Source organism: Myotis davidii, unplaced genomic scaffold (genome assembly GCF_000327345.1).
Source record: "Myotis davidii unplaced genomic scaffold, ASM32734v1 scaffold27, whole genome shotgun sequence".
NCBI lineage: Eukaryota > Metazoa > Chordata > Mammalia > Chiroptera > Vespertilionidae > Myotis > Myotis davidii.
Window position 1 is genome coordinate 3,516,530 of NW_006297821.1, and position 17,932 is coordinate 3,534,461.

Sequence of the window (17,932 nt, forward strand, 5' to 3'; positions counted from 1 at the left end):
TCCACTGAAAATCAAGATGAAAATTTTGGGTAACTTAGAAAATTCTGGGGAGCAATAGAAATAGCTTTGTGGCATTTGACAGGCACAGCAAAGCAGGGAAAATGAAGACTAATTCTTTAATTTCTTTTATTAATATATTTTTATTGATTTCAGAGAGGAAGGGAGAGGGAGAGAGAGATAGAAACATCAATGAGGAGAGAGAATCATTGATTGGCTGCTTCCTGCAAGCCCCCCACTGGGCTCGAGCCCACAACCTGGGCATATGCCCTTGATGGGAATCGAACCTAGGACCCTTCAGTTTGCAGGCTGACGCTCTGTCCACTGAGCCAAACCGGCTAGGGCTTTAATTTCTTTATAACCTGCTATTATTGTAAGACTTTCACATGATTGCAAGCCATCATGACCTCTATTTTATATATATATTTTTTTATTGATTTCAGAGAGGAAGGAAGAGGGAGCGAGATAGAAACATCAATGATGAGATAAAGTCATTGATTGGCTGCTTCTTGCACACCCCACACTGGGAATCAAGCCCTCAACCCAGGCCTGAGCCCTGACCTGGAATTGACCATGACACTCAACCACTGAGCTATGCCAGTCGGGCCCATCATAGCCTCTAAAGTCCTTCATCACTTATAGCAGCCTAAGAAATAGGACATGAATTGAGAGCTGGCTAAGGACTTTAGCTGGGTGCCTTGTAGGTAGACTGCTCTCAATAACTACTCTGGAAAGTTTTAGAGGAAGGCATACATACATACCGTTAAGGATGGGACACAGAGAATTGCAGCGGTGATATTTTTTTTCTCTTTTCTCATCCTCAGAACCAAACTGTGAATTAGAATTAATCTGATTCTTCCCACTTCTATAAGTTAACAATATTAATATAGGAATCCCCAATATGCTTGTCTATCCTGCAGTGAAGGAGGATAACAGAGGCAGTGTGGTGTACGAGTGGAAAGAGCATGGCATTGAAGTTAAACAGGCAGATTTGAATCCCACTGTCCCTCGTTAGTTGTCTGATCTAAGACAAGTCACTGTCCCTCTCTGAACATTACCTATAAAAAAATGGAAAAGGTAATATCTATCTTACAGTGGTTTGGAGCAGACTAAATAAAACAATTAAATAAACATGTAAACACGCCTGACAAATAGAAGATGTTCTTTCATGTTAGTGCCCCTCCTCCTACCCCAGGCCTCTGCATGTGTTCATGTGAAGGTTTGATCATCAAAGAAAATTAAGGTAAAGTTAAGAACTATCTGTCAAGGGCTTGCTGTGAATGTCTAGGCCTTGTGGTAGACAGATGAGAACTTCAATGAGCCTGTAATCTATATCAGATCGCATCTGAAAACTAATGGCTGCTATGTAGCATTGGAATTGAGAGAAGAGAAAGATCTTTGGGCTGGAATGATCAGGAAAGGCTTCATGGGAGATGTAAGAATTGATGGAAATACAGGCTGCATGGATATATAACACGTTGTGTAATGCTATTTTTATTCTAAACAGAAATGTTTTTCAAAGATTATATAATACAGAAATTTTTAAAAGTTTTTTTAACTTCTTTTTGAATTTATTTAAATCACTCTTTATATTTTAATTACCGTTGACATACAATATTATATTAGTTTCAGGTATACACATCACTAGAGACATATAAAATAGAAAATTGAGCCCAGCTGTGTTGCTCAGTGGTTGAGTGTCGACCCATGAACCAGGAGGTTACAGTTCAATTCCCAGGCAGGGTATGTGCCCAGATTTCTGGCTTGATCCCAAGTAGGGGGTGTGCAGGAGGCAGCCAACCAATGATTCTCTCTCATCGATGTTTCTATCCCTTTCTCCCTCTCCCTTACTCTCTCTGAAATCAATAAAAACATATTTTTTAAAAGAAAATTGATTCTTTTTTTCTGACCCTCAATCTAGCTAGTCTTAAATTTGAGTGACTTAAAATTCAACAAAATAATAGCAAAAATAGCAATATTTTATTCGAATTATATTTCTGCACACTATGTATAAAACCCTCTATGTAATTCTGAAAGGAAGCTATTTAAATTATTCTTAATCAGAACAACACAATATCTAGCCCACACAAAGCCTCAGGAGAGGGTGCTCTTTGACCCAAAATGGAATGTCCCCACAGAAAAAGCCCCAGATATAGCATAGCATGTAGATACCCAGAGTGAACAAAACAAAACTAAAATTGTCGCTATGCATAGTAGAGAAAATCTGTAGACTAAAGGGTTTTAATGCTAATTTAAGAATCAGGAATGATTATCTATATGCATGTAAAAAATAACTTGGATAGAGAATTGGCCTTAGTGATTAAATTTATGAAATGCTCCTAAGATATAAATAAGTATGCGTGTATGTTTGTTTCTATGTGTGTATTATATCCATGCTTGTGTTTTCTTGAAAGGGGTGTTTGTACTCAGGCCCCATGTTATTGTATCATCATGGAATACTGTGCCCATGGACAACTCTATGAGGTTTTGCGAGCGGGCAGGAAGATTACGCCTCGATTGCTAGTAGACTGGTCCACAGGAATCGCAAGTGGAATGAATTATTTGCATCTTCACAAAATTATTCATCGTGATCTCAAATCACCTAAGTGAGTACTGGAGCTAATTTTTCAGCCATTTTGTTTTATTGCTTTGAAATAAGGAATTCCATCAACCTTAGTTGAAGTTTTCAGACATGACACTTTTGGTTCAGCTAAGCCAGCATAGTAGGCAATGCTATTTGTGTATCTTTTGGATTATTATTGACCTACTTACCTATGTAGATGGCAGATATGTTCAGGCACCTGACACTAGTCTTACCTTTTTGTTGCGTTGTAATTGTACAATTATGAAACAATTCATTATCTGAATAATTAATCATTTTGAATAATTAATGCCAAACTTCCTCACTTGGAGGCTTGACTTGTTATTTCCCTGTGTGTTTCCAGAAAAACACTTTTTAAAAGTGAATTTCAGAAATGCACTTAATACAGTCAGGTGAAAGTGAATGAATAAGAAACAGAGGCAAAGAGTAAATAAAAATGTTAGAACTAAAGCTCGTTCACAAAATGGATACCATAGGATTCTCTACCGCTGTGGTATAGAGGTGGACTCCATATTTGGTGCTGAGTTTCCTAAAGTCTAAGCAAAGAAAGAAAGAAATAGTTATAAAGTTCACAGTGTCTATAAGAAAAATACAAACTGATTATTTAAGAGAAGCAAAGCTGTTTCTAGTAACCTCTGTTTTCAAAACGATTCCTTGGCTACTAATAACCACTTTAAGAGGAGTGTTTATCAGTTCCTCAAATTGCATAAAAGAATTGATAAACTGGTATATTTCAGTGTTGCTCCTATTTTTAAACATTTGTATCACTTCTCATCACATTTTGGTTTGGAGAAACAGAAAAGGATTAATCTTTTTTGCATGTGCTTTTATGGTTTACAACATATTTTTATATCCATGATCACATCTGCTTTGATCTTGGCAAAAACTGTGTGGGATAGATGTGACAAGTATCATTATTTTTATTTTATATAAGAGAAACTAGGCTCAGAGCCTGAAGTCATGGAGCTAGAACTTGAACCCAGAACTTTTTGACCAAAGACCACTGCTTCCTAAGTCATCATGTGAAGGTGAGGGATTCACAAGGAATCCTGCCTCTTCTCCATGGAAGATAGAAATCAGTCTTGATTATAAACTTCAAAGACCGGCCACATTTATCACCATAGTTCTCAATAATGTTTATTACCATTGTTAGCTCACTGAACAACCTTCTTCTTGATTTACTTGCAAATAACTTTATTATATAGTGTTCATTCCTTCTGTCTATATGGATGCTTTTGTCACCCACTACATACACATAAAATACTTGCCAAAGGCCTCTTTGAATGGTCTGCTTTTGAATCACCTTGTTCTCCTTGAGAATTAATTGTAGAAAAGGAAGCAGGAATATGTAGAATACATAACAATCACACACTGCTCTCTTTAACTGCTGTCACCTAAAGATTAGAGTAAGTTGGTTACCCAGTAAGCATTCCCTCTGTTATCAGTACCACCCTGAACCCCTGCAGCCTTGGCCTCTTTGGGTTCCAAGACAATTTTGAAAAACAAAGATCAGTCTGGCTTGCTGTAAAGAGAGATTTTGTTACCCACATTAAGTCTTTAGGCTGTATGACCTTTGTCTCAGAGATTTCACAAAAGTTTCAAAATCATATCTTCTCTTGTCCCCACTCATGTCCATTCCCTCTCGTCATCTATCTATATAAAACCTTATATGCAAATCGACCAACAACCAGTCGCTATGACATGCACTGCTGGGGTCCAGCCCCAGCAGGTCCAGGGGTCCCCAAAGGTGTGGACGGAGTCGGCGAAGAAGGAATGACGCGGAGACAGCGTTCAGTGGATCAGCAGCCTAGGCAGGATCTCTAGCCAAGTTCTAGTCAGGATCTCCAGCGAAGTTCTAGGTGCTGTGTAGGTCCTGTCTGCTAAGTTCTGGGTTCTGAGTTCTGTCTTCTGAGGTCTGCCTCTAAGTTCTGTCTCCTGTTGTCTTGTTGCATCTGTATTTATACCAGGTGATTCTAATCCTATCACTCTCTATTCCAAAGGCTAGGGCGTTTCTTATCGCCATTCCAGGGAGTAAAGATTAGGTACTTAAGCATGATTGTTCGTAGTTAAAGTGATAAATTACCCGCCTGGCAGTTAAGAGGTTTTATTCCCTCCCGAACTTCAGGGGAAAATCCCTACCTGGGGCAAAAACCTTTCTCAGAGAGGTGACCTTGGTTAAAACACATAGTGCCACGAAGGTGAGCAAATATATTAAGAACAGTATGCCATATATGCCAGGTCCCTTGAAACAGCAAGGATGGGCCGGCTCCCGGCAATGCACTGACTACCAGGGGGCAGACACTCAATGCAGGAGCTACCCCAGCTCGCAGGCCCCAACTGGCAGGGCAGTTACTTAGCTGGTCACCCCACAGGTCGGCTCTCATTGCCAGCCAGGCCTACGGACCCTACCTGTGCAGGAATTTTATGCACCAGACCTCTAGTGTCCTATAATGAGCAACACATAAGAGGCAGAAAGGGAAGTTTCTGGTGTTTTTTCCTCTAGGGGTTTATCGCCTTTTCTGACTCTCATGGTTTATGATACCATCAATTCTCCAATTATCGCAAATAGCCCATGATACTTTCATCTTTATGCATTTCCACCAACACTAGCACCATTAAATCAAAATTCCTAAATTATGTGAATTTTACATAGCAGGTGAAAAACCAGGGCATGGATGTGGATGAAGGTATTCTAAAGCAATTGTAAGCACTGAGCTGTTTGGTAAATAGCTATTTCACATTGGCAGGGACGGGGCAAATGTGAAGTCCCTGGTTCAAGCAGAGAAGGGAGGAGATAGACTAAGAAGTTTCCTATTTTCTCACCTCCTTGATTCTGATACTGTTGGAGTATTAAGCCTTTTTATTGTTAAAAATAGGTCTCTAGATCATTAAGCCTCTGCAACCCTAACTCATTGACATTCATTCTTAAGTTCTAAACAGGCTGTTTCAAGTGAACTCCGTCTAGTGTGTGAGGATGTTACTGTGTTGTATTAGTCCCAGGTTATATTCATCTTTAAAGCTGGCAAAAGCACTTTGCCCAGGTCACATTTCAGATAACTATTATGAAAACTAAAACATGAGATGTGTGAATCTACTTAAGCTTAGATTTATTCCTGCTTTTCCTCATTGTTAGTAGAATCCCAGGATACAACTTCCTAGTATCATGGTCCCAGGCATGATTTTAGTTGGCCATCATTTCAACAGTGTTCTGAAAGAAGTGTTTTCTTAGTGGGTTGTCTGAGACTGGCAGGGTGGAAACCAATATTTATTGAGCATGTGAGCTTTACTTATCTCATTTAATTCAAACAAAATTTCCATGAGGCATTATTACAGGCCCGTATTCCTTATCCAAAACTCTGGGAGTCAGATGATTTCAGGAACAGTGCATTCATTATCTTGCATCCCCAGCAAAGACTGGGTCAGCACCCTATAATCAGCCACATTCATATATCTGTAGCGAAACCTATGGTAGGCACACAAAGTGGAGTAAATAAAGTGTATTTGCTTTATGCATATGAAAAAATATTTATACACTGTTTTTAGATCTTTTTGCATTTTTAAATTGTGGATAAGATATTGTGAACTGGGAGAAACTAAGATGGCAGCAGAGATAAACACCGGGAAATTAAGGCCGCTCACAATTGATTAATACCTCAGAGAAACAATACGGACTTCATCCAGAACCATAGGAAGCCTGGCTGACTGTAAACTCTACAACTAGAAGGAAGAGATGAGAAAAATGGCGTGGGAGAATTACATAAATTGGCAAAGCTTACACAATGGTGAAGGCAGGATAGAACCAGATGTAAAAGCCCACTATGGCCCTGGCCAGTGTTGCTCAGTTGGTTGAGCATGATCCCTTGCACCAGAAGGTCACCGGTTCGATTTCAGTCAGGGCACAGGCCCGGGTTGTAGGTTTGGCCCCCAGGTGGGGTGTGTAAAGGAGGCAACCAATCAATGTTTCTCTTTCTCTCCCTTTTCCTTCCTCTCTTTCTAAAAAACATCAAATATATATATAGTTAAAGCCCTCTATGCTATGCTGCCTCACAAGTATGAATGGTGCTGTTTCTAGTGTATCGCTAATGTCCTAGTAATATTGAAGCTGGTAAGCTGAATTCTGCAAGATAGGGGGCAGCAAAGTCTTCAGTTGCCAATTTGAATCATGTTTTTTTATTAGTACTAATGATTTGGATGTTCTCTTATTTCTTTTCAAAGTGTTTTAGTGACTCACACAGATGCAGTAAAAATTTCAGATTTTGGTACCTCCAAGGAACTCAGCGATAAAAGTACCAAGATGTCCTTTGCTGGCACAGTCGCGTGGATGGCGCCAGAAGTGATACGAAATGAGCCTGTCTCTGAAAAAGTCGATATATGGTGAGCAGCACCGTCTGTACCAACTGGAAAACCTTTTCCCACTTTCACCCTGTCAGCATGTTCCTCCATCCACACTTCTCCTTTCCTCAAGTAGTCTTCAGTGTTACTCTCTTCTGGTTGGTTGCAGTCCCATATTACCCAACACGATGGTAAGAAGGGTTGGGATAGAATTAAGATGATTCAGTAAAGCATCAGTTTTAAGGACCTTCAAAGAATATGCTAAACTTTCTGGAAAATGGAACGTTTACTTTAAATAACCATTTAGTACAAAAGTCTTCCTGGACTTTACATTACATAATTCTCACCTTCTTAAATAAAATACTTTGAACAAAGTTTACCTGTTTTGGTGACTCAGACCATCATGTATATCTGTGACCTACTGATGTGAATAGTTAGACGTATTTGAGTTGTATAGTGCTATTTACCCTTTTATAAACACCTCTATGGGCTATGCTTTTTTTGTTGGTGGTGACCTTTTTAGAATCTTTATCACTTTTTCCTCCAAATCTTTGCTATTAACAGTGTATTTCCCTGTAGTTGCTTTTTTCCATTCGTAAAATGGACTACTAATAACTTTTAGGCTAAAATAATAGCATATATTAAAATTGCATGTAACATCAGAGTAAGAAAAAGAAGAAATGTAGAGTGACTGGTAATTTGGGTAATTATTATGAATCTGTCCTCCTTAGGAATTATGCCAATTTATGTTCCCAACAGAAATGTGTAAGAGTGTTTTCTCAGCCTCACCAACAAAGTTAAACTTTTGGATGTTTGCCAGCCATGTAGGTTTTTTAAAAAAAAGTATATTTGGAGCAATTTTAATTTGTATTCTTCTTCTTATAAGTAAGGTTGTTCATTTTTTCATGTTTACAAACCATTTGTAATTTCTTATTTGTGAACTATTTTTATTCTTTGCTTTCTGATTTTTATTATCAATTTATGAATATTTTATATATTAAGAAGATTAGCCTTTTGTGTATATGAATTATAACTACTTTTCACATTTTGTTATTTTGCTTAGAGTTTTTTTCCATGCCAGATTTTTTTTAATGCAGTTTAGCTTATCATTCTCTCCTTTTATGGCTTCTGGATTTCATAATCAGAAAATCCTTCACCACTTTAAGTTTTTTTTTTTTAATTCTCATGTATTTTTCAGGAAATCTAGTTTCATTATTATAACTAAATCTTTGATTTATTAGGAATTCATCTTTATGTAAGATAACATATAAATTTCATTTTCTCCCTAGTTGTCCAAACAGCATCTATTAAATAATCAATTTCCCCCACTGGTTGGAGATGTCACTTTTATCATATATGCAATCCCTCTATGTAGTTGGTCTAGTTCTAGATTTCTCTTCCATTTCATTAGTGTAGCTGTCTGTTCATGCACCAGAGTTAATCACTGAAGCCTTATAAAACGTCTTAATATTGGTAGTGCTGGTTACCTCTCAGTGGCTTTCTTTCTTAGAGTTTTCCTGGCTGTTTCCATTTTTCTTGTAGCAGTATTAGAATTTTAAAACTGGGTACACATTCAATTAAAAATGAATAAAGAGCCAAAACCGGTTTGGCTCAGTGGATAGAGCATCGGCCTGTGGACTGAAAGGTCTCAGGTTCGATTCCGGTCAAGGGCATGTACCTGGGTTGCAGGCAAATCCCCGGTGGGGGATGTGCAGGAGGCGGCTGATCGATGTTTCTCTCTATCGATGTTTCTGACTCTCTATCCTTCTCCCTTCCTCTCTGTAAAAAATGAATAAAATATATTTTTTAAAAAATGAATAAAGAGCCCTGGCTAGTTTGGCTCAGTGGATGGAGCATCGGCCTGCAGACCAAAGGGTCCCAGGTTCAGTTCCAGTCAAGGGTACATGCCCGGGGTTGTGGGCTCGATCCCCAGTGGGGAGTTTGCAGGAGGCAGCCAATCAATGATTCTCTCTCATCATTGATGTTTCTATCTCTCTCTCCCTCTCCTTCCTCTCTGAAATCAATAAAAATATGTTTTTAAAAAAATGAATAAAGAACTAAAATACAAGCCAGCCTTTCTGAAACATCTTCGGTGCATGTTCTTGGTACTCCTGCAGGTCCTTTGGTGTGGTGCTTTGGGAATTGCTGACAGGAGAGATCCCTTATAAAGATGTAGACTCTTCGGCCATTATCTGGGGTGTTGGAAGCAATAGCCTACATCTTCCAGTTCCTTCCACTTGCCCTGATGGATTCAAAATCCTTATGAAACAGACATGGTAAGGAATATATTTCTCCCAATATTCTATTTTACCTTCCTCCTCAAAACCATACTTAAAACTTCTTCAGAACTGCAGGGAAGTCTCTAATGTGTATTGGGAGTGAATCGCCTGGTAGGATAAAAACCAGGAGCCTTAGAACGATTGATAAATAAATAATTTAGTACATGTTGAAATAGGAGGCCTTAGTAAATAATAGCTATTATTACTTTACTAGTCCTAAGGGATTATTATCAAACAGGTCACTGGTGTTCATTTCATCAACACTGAGATACAGCCATGCATAGAGTCAAAATGGCTTTCATTTTTATTAGAGTAGAATAAAATCTTTATCCTCCTGGACATACCTTCTGAAATGCACAAGCTGCCTTTTTCTACATTTAGGCAAAGTAAACCTCGCAACCGACCTTCTTTCCGGCAGACACTCATGCATTTGGACATCGCGTCTGCAGATGTTCTTGCCACCCCACAAGAAACTTACTTCAAGTCTCAGGTAAGTTTGGAAACTTTCTACCAGGTACTATTACTGAACAAACAGACAAGGAACTCTCAGTGAGAAAAAGTAGTTCTTAGAAGAGAGCCATTCTGATTCTTATAGCAATTATATAACTCCATCCATTGTGAAACAGTAACTGTGATGCTCATACATGTGACCTTTTGGAGTTTCTTGAGCACATATAGTATTCTCTCATTTGAAAAGAATGTATATCAGAATCTGGTCTTCATAATGGGTTCTGATGAAACTGTTGAGAAAAGAGGAAAAGAAGATATGAAAAGTGTAATGTACATATATGCAAATTAGAATTACTACTGAACTTCATGAACGTATTACTGTCTTTGAAGAAGAAAAAATACAATACAGAGGAGGGAAGTTAAATACCAGAAAGAGCCCATGATAGAATCAGGCCCAGAGAAAACCTTTTCTCCAACTTTATATGTCACTTGGTAGCACCAAATAAAATATCATTTAATGTGTCTGTTAGCTTTTACTGCATTACAAGCCATTCTAAAACTTATGGCTAAAACAATAAGCTTTTGTTTAGCTCACAATTTTGTGGGTCGGGAATTTGGGCTAGGCAGTTCTTCTGCCAGCTTTGGGCTCGCTCACATGTCTGCCGTTCGTTGCAAGGTCGGCTGAGAGGCTGGCAGGTTCCTGACGGCCTCATTCTCAAGTCTGACGACTGGTTGGCTATTCGCTAGAGGCCTCAGTTCTCCACGTGGCCTCTTACCCTGTGGCAGGCTAGCTTGGGCTTGTTCACACGGTGTTCTCGGGGTGACAAATGCAGCAAGGGGCAAGCCCCAGTGCACAAGTGAGTTTGAAGCCTGGGTGTGTATCATGCGTGCTAATGTCTCCTTGGCTAAGCAAGTCACAGGCCAACCCAGATGGAGAAATAGACATCGCCTCTTGATAGGTGCAGAGCGGGGAAGAATTTGTCACTGTTAAATGAAAATGCTACAGATGTCCTAAGGATTGGTGGTCCAACCACTATCAACATGGTTAGGGAGTGGACGGAGATAAGTGTACATGAGGTCCTCATCCCTCCCAGACCCGGGTAATAGCAAAAGGAGTAAAATAGGGTGAAACTATGGATTTTGAAATAAGTGTGATGATCCTAAGTTATAACTTTATGCCTGTAGGATTTCGCAACAGTATTACCTAATTTCTTATCATATAGCTTTGTCTCACTCATGGTACTGTGCTTCTAAGTGAATTTTTGTAAGATGAATTCCATCTCCACATTATTTTCCAGTATCATTTCAAAGATTCATTCTCGCCCTAACCAGTTTGGCTCAGTGGATAGAGCGTCGGCCTGCGGACTGAAGGGTCCCAGGTTCAATTCCGGTCAAGAGCATGTACCTTGGTTGCGGGCAATCCCCAGTAGGGAGTGTGCAGGAGGCAGCCAATCGATGTTTCTCACTCATCGATGTTTCTAACTCTCTATCCCTCTCCCTTCCTCTCTGTAAAAAATAAATTTAAAAAAATTTTAAAAAAGATTCATTCTCAGAGATGACATCTTATTACCAATCGGTGTTTCAATCTATTCCTCATCATTCCCTCATCTGCAGTGGGGGATGCATTTACCTACCAGGAAAGTCTGTGTTAGAAAGAGTACTGAACTGGGAGGGGCATCATCCTGGGGGTTAAACAAGTCCTCCAATATGTTTTACTACCTGTCCCTACCCAAGGCTCAGAGTATGTGCTTCTCAGGTATCTGACAGACATAGAGATACTCTGCCCACCAGACATTGCGAATTTCTTAATAAAGTCACAGGGCTTCTGGCAGTTCCCACGAAAAGATAAGCCAGAGACTCTTATCCTGCCCAAAGTTCCAACATACTTTCTATGCAGCCACAAACTTAGCTCTTCCCACAACTGTGTCTTTAAATATTTAATTAGGCTTGCCCCTATAGTTTTTTAGTGTTTCTAAGGAATTCCTATGGAAGAAAAGTGTTTGATCTTAGAGCAGCGGTTCTCAACCTGTGGGTCGCGACCCCTTTGGGGGTCGAACGACCCTTTCACAGGGTTCGCCTGAGACCATTGGAAAACGCATATATAATTACATATTGTTTTTGTGATTAATCACTATGCTTTAATTATGTTCAATTTGTAACAATGAAATTGGGGGTCACCACAACATGAGGAACTGTATTAAAGGGCCACGGCATTAGGAAGGTTGAGAACCACTGTCTTAGAGAAAATAAGAGGATGTAGGAGATTGACTTCATACCATTTCCTCTGTTCTTGTATATGCATTCAAGTAAACTCCCTTAAAACGATTACGACAATTGCCTATCCAAATACGTGTAGGTGTGGGGCATGGAGAAGAAATCTGTCAAATAGCTGCTAGTGCTCAGAAAAAATCTTAGGGCCTTTTGTGAAATGAAAGGGAACAATAGTGAGCACTCTAGGAAATCTTTCCAGCGTAGGGTCTGGTTGCAACCCCAGCTTTGCTTCCTTTACTACACAGTGCCCATAAAACTATACATACCACAGTTTTGAAAAGCAGTTTTTGTGAGCATGCTAAGTCACAAGCTGTTGAGACAGTATAACTGTATATACTTGGAAAACTTAAATTTCTAAGCAGATTTTACTTGAGTGCTCCCAGAATATCACTTCTTAGCCAGTGCAACATGTTTGAAGCCCCCAACATGTGCCAAGCACAGTATGGTGCAACCCAGCACCCACAGTCGGTGTCCTCACTTGTACCAACTCACTTTTATCAGCACATGCAGTGCTAAATGTGTGAAGATGCAGCATATATAGCACAGATGAGATCAGAAAAGAAAAGGTTCTTTTGGAGCAAGAATATGAAAGGAAGAAGAAAGGGAGGGGAAGGGAAGGAAGAGAGAAGAAAAACTTGTTACATTGGATATCTTTTAATATCCATTAATTCTTCCACATTTTTCTCCCGACATAAAATTGTACTGCTCCTTAAAGAGCCCCCAAATCTGCTATCCTTGCTAGTTTCTAGAATTAGGCCCTGAGTCTCAAACCCTGTCCTATGATCCTGGATAACTCACTACATTCTCTAGACATCAGCTTTACTCATCTAAACAATAAAGATAATCATATCTTCCCATCCTGGTGGAGTTTTGTTGAGGACCAAGTGAGACCATAAAAGTGCAAATGATTTGTAAACTGTAGAGAACCTCCCACAAAGCTACAGAAATTAAGCCTCCTTTGGGTTGTTACATTCTGGGTACTTTTTCTGATGACCTCCTGGGATGGATAAGATGTAATTGTACTTTGACGTTATGCCACCCAGGTGGAGAAGAGCTGGTTATTTGCACATGGTTTTGCTTTGCTGTAGTAGTCTTGCACCTGAGGCCTCACCTCCTCTTGCCTGCTAACAAAATCTTATCAGCATCAGTTATTAATCAATGGTTGTTGGCCATCGTTTCCACCTTCCACCAAAACTGTCAGTCCAGAGCACTGCCCCAGCCTAAGAGAAAATGCTTCATTCATCTGTTTCTCATCCGCGGCACATGTGTGAAGACGCAGCATATATAGCACAAACGAACAAAGCAACCAATTTCAGTACAATATTAGATTCTGCCACAGCTATTGCTTCATTCGTAAGCAATAACATTTCTCCAAGTAGGCACTTATTGCTTCTGGTATTCAATTACATTTTATATCGGTCTTTAGAAACCATTTTAGCCTGGTCCCAAATCCCAGCTGCCAGATGGACCGTGTGCCCTGCTTCTAAGCTCTCCACCACCCTCTGCCTTTGCATCATTCTAATTTCCTTTTGAGTGCCACTATGACCACCATTAATTCAGGGGAGCTGCAGAGGCACTAAATTCACTGTAAAACTGTGCTGTCTCAAGAGTAGTCTTGTCATTCCCTAGCCGTTTGGCTCAGTGGATAGAGCGTCAGCCTGTGGACTAAAGGATCCCGGGTTCAATTCTGGTGAAGGTCACGTACTTTGGTTGCAGGTTCCCTGGCCTTGGTTGGGGTGCACGCAGGAGGCAGCCAATCGATGTTTCTCTCTGTCTCTCCCTCTCCTTTCCACTCTCTAAAAATCAACGGAAAAATATCCTTGGGTGAGGATTAACAAACAAACAAACAAACAAAAAGTAGTCTCGTTCTGAGCAAGTAGGTGCTTAGTCTGGAAGTGGGCCCTTACATGGGATGCAGGAAACAGGACTCTGTGCCAATCAAGAGTTGGGCTTACCACATCTAAGTCTTTACTGACTCAGAATCTATGATTTCCTGCTACTTAGCCCCCTGAAATCCTGCTTCTATATTCCTCAAGAGAGGCTGTAACTCATTCTTTTTTTATTTTGAGGTAAAATATCCTATATAATAAAGAGGTAATATGCAAATTAACCCTCATGCCATCACAAGCTGGCTGACTATGACCAGGCTGGCAGGGGGTTATTGAGGGATGACCAAATGACTGAACAGCAGGCTGTGTGGGGCGACCAGGTCAGCAGGGAGAGGAGTTGGGGGCAACCAGGCTGGCGGGGGGGCAGTAAGAGGTGACCAGGCCAGTAGGAGGGTTAGTTAGGAGTGACCAGGCCAGCAGGAAGGGGGCAGTTAGGGGCAGCCAAGCAGGTAGGCAGGTGAGTGATTAGGAGCCAGCAGTCCAAGATTGTGAGAGGGATGCCCGACTGCCAGTTTAGGCCCTATCCCCGAGATCAGATCTAAAACAGCAGTCGGACATCTACCAAGGGGTCCCGGATTGGAGAGGGTGCAGGCTGGGCTGAGGGGAGCCCCCCCACCCCCCACCCTGTGCACAAATTTTGTGTGCTGGGCCTCTAGTATATAATATAACATTTTCCATTTTAACCATACAATTCAGGAGCATTAATTACATTCACAATGTTGTGAAACTATTGATCTGTTTCCAAAATTTTTCATCACCCCATTAAGCAATAATTTCTCATTCCCTCCTCTCCACAGCCCCTGCTAATCTCTGTTCTACTTTCTGCTTGATGAATTTACCTATTCTAGATCCTTCATTTAACTTTGTTTCACTTAGAATGTTTTTAAGATTCATCTATGTTGTAGCATGCGTCAGAACTTCATTTCTTTATGTGACTGAGTAATGTTCTGTTGAATGGATATACCCACATGTTGTTGATCCATTCTTCTGTTAACTCAACTTCATTTTGACACCTATATTATGGGAGAGAAAAGAAGCAAGGTTTGGGTGCAAGAGCTTCAATGCTATTTACTGAATAAGTGGAAGGCTGGAGAAGTCAAAAACCTAAATGTCCTCTTTATGTCCCAAGCCTGATCTGGGACGTAAAGAGGATCCCATTAATGGTGATAACCTAGGTTTTACTGGATTTTTCTCTTATCTGTTCACAGGGGATGTAAGTATCTTGAGGCACCCCCTACTCCCTCCTTCCATTCTCCACATCCATTTGGGGGAAATCCCCTTAAAGAGTAGGGTGTCAGCCTCAAACGAACAGCATCTGCTCTGCTTTCCACTGGCTCTGGCTGGACACAGCAGTCCCCGCCTAGCATCTGCCAGGTGTTCCTTTATTGGATAGCACTGCTTTCTTCTAAAGGACTGTGGTCCCCGGCTGGCATCCACCAGGTGCCCCCGTATCCTTAGGGCACGGCCACCACCCATGGGAGTTGTTATTTCCTGCTGTAACTGCAGCTCTGGACTTTACAAGATTCCAAAGCTGCACATTGTCCTGTTTACATAACGAACTCTTCCTTTCCCTGTTGGCTTACACGTTGTTAAAAGCAATGGGGCAGTGCTGGTTATGGCAACATCTTACAGGTATTTTAATGAAACAGTGGAAAGTGCCGCTCTCCCCCAGTGATGGTGGCTTTTTTATAGGTCAAGTTAAAGCAGGAATCCTTCCTGCATGACTGTTTTCTCTCAGAGGCTCCTCGGTCTCTGTCAAATTGGCTTCACATATGCCCACACATGTCTGAGATGCAGATTAAGTGCCAGTTGGAACTCCTATTACATAAAGATTCTAAGTGTACGTGATGGAACTCCAAAATTAACATCTACCAGTCACATGATACCTTTGGGGAAAGCATGATTAATCAGTACCTGCTGTCTTCCCACATATCCTGTTCCCTCTTCACAAGAGGAAACTTCTTTTTGGAAATTCACTTTTTTAATAGGTTTCAATCTTCAGGATGTTCTCTTTAAGTTTCCCTAACCCATACACCCATAAGCTAAATATCAAGAGGTTTATTTTCTCTAGAATTAAAAAATAAATAGGAGGGAAAAAGGGGACATATATAATACTTTCAACAATAAAGATTTATTTTTAAAAAATAATAAATAAATAGATCTGCCATATCATATCTCATTCCTCACCACCAGATGGAGGTATTCTCTTTCCTGGTTCCTTTAAGTATACTGTACTGGAATCACTGGCAGGTTTTTGTATGAAGAGGACACTTTAAGGCCTAAGTTTGATTCTCCCTCTTATTCTTTTTTGGTCTAACAACTCTTGATTGTCGGTCTTTGGCATCTTAAGGCTCAATACTCTTTCTACCTCATGATTTTGATCTGATGATTAAAAGAACAGCAATACCTGGGGCTCAACCAAACCTGCATTTATAGCTTAGACTGGAGGCCTGGTGCACAAAATTCATGCATGCGTAGGGTCCCTAGGCCTGGCTGGCGATCTGGGCTGATCTGTGGGTTGATGGGTGGGGTGATTGGGGGGCCCCCACTGGCACCTGCCTTGGCTGGCCTGGGCCCTGCAGGCTGGGGACAGCTCCTGTGTTGAGCATCTGCCCCCTGGTGGTCATTGCATGTCATAGTGACTGGTTGTTCCACCATTTGGTTGATTTGCATATTAGGCTTTTATTATATAGGATACTGTCAAAGACTGCTATCAAATAATGGACAACATGTTCTAAACCTTGGCTTTCTGATAGCATTGTTTGGCAGGTTCAGTACACAAAAGTTAATTTTTGTCAGTCAGAGTCAACATATATATGAAGATCTAGCACAGAGGTCCTCAATCTTTTTAAACAGGGGACCAGTTCACTGTCCCTCAGACCGTTGGAGGGCCGGACTATAGTTTAAAAAAAAAACTATGAACAAATTCCTATGCACAATGCACATATCTTATTTTGAAGTAAAAAAACAAAATGGAAACTAATACAATATTTGTATTTACATGTGGCCCACGGGCCATAGTTTGAGGACCCCTGATCTAGCATATTATAAATGGATAGTCAGGATAATCACTTTCTAAATAATCTATAATAATAAAAGCATAATATGCTAATTAGACCAGACAGTCAAATGACCTTCCAGACAACCTTCCAGACGAAGCGGGAGCTGCGAGGGCCAAGCCCCTTGCATGAATTTTGTGTATCGGGCCTCTAGTTATAATATAACTTTCTCTATAAAAATAAATGATAAATGGCATATTTGGGAGAAACCTTCTGTAATTTCACAATCATTTAAGTGTAAATTCTTCATGGTCTATAGCATCCATGGGCAAACTACGGCCCGCGGGCCAGATCCGGCCCGTTTGAAATGAATAAAACTAAAAAAAAAAAAAAGACCGTACCCTTTTATGTAATGATGTTTACTTTGAATTGCTATTAGTTCACACAAACACTCCATCCATGCTTTTGTTCCGGCCCTCCAGTCCAGTTAGAGAACCCATTGTGGCCCTCGAGTCAAAAAGTTTGCCCACCCCTGGTCTAGAGGGATCACTATAAACATGAATCTGAAGGTAATAGAATAGCTCTAGAGCAGGGGTCCTCAAACTTTTTAAACAGGGGGACAGTTCACTGTCCCTCAGGTCGTTGGAAGGCTGGACTATAGTTTAAAAAAAAACTATGAACAAATTCCTATGCACACTGCACATATCTTATTTTGAAGTAAAAAAACAAAATGGGAACAAATACAATATTTGTATTTTCATGTGGCCCGCAGGCCGTAGTTTGAGGACCCGTGCTCTAGAAGAAGATTATGCAATTGGAAACATTTAGTGATGTGTCTAGCCTTCGCTGGAAGTTAGGTTAACCTCATTAGCTTCCAGGGATGGTAGTCTATACATATTTGAGGAAATATATCCTTAGATGTTTTTTTGAGAAACTGCCTCTATAGACTATATTCCACCAGAGGTTTCCCTACCCCCTAAAATTTAGATAAAATTGGCTTGAAATTACACGCTCTATGGAAAGTCCAATGTCCTAACACTCCTGTGAATTCCTGGAGATTTATAATTTCACTAGAGGCTCAATGCACAAAAATTTGTGCATGGTGGGGGGGGG

General features: G+C 40.4%; 1 protein-coding gene across 1 annotated transcript in view; it reads left to right on the forward strand.

Annotated features, from left to right (window-relative positions):
- MAP3K13 (mitogen-activated protein kinase kinase kinase 13) overlaps positions 1 to 9,763 on the forward strand; it is a 95,806-nt gene extending 86,043 nt beyond the window's left edge. Inside the window, 4 exon segments of the mRNA XM_015570433.1 lie at positions 2,412 to 2,603; positions 6,815 to 6,973; positions 9,049 to 9,207; positions 9,592 to 9,763. Of these exon segments, the coding sequence (XP_015425919.1) occupies positions 2,412 to 2,603; positions 6,815 to 6,973; positions 9,049 to 9,207; positions 9,592 to 9,763 (682 nt within the window).
- The last annotated feature ends 8,169 nt before the right edge of the window (positions 9,764 to 17,932 follow it).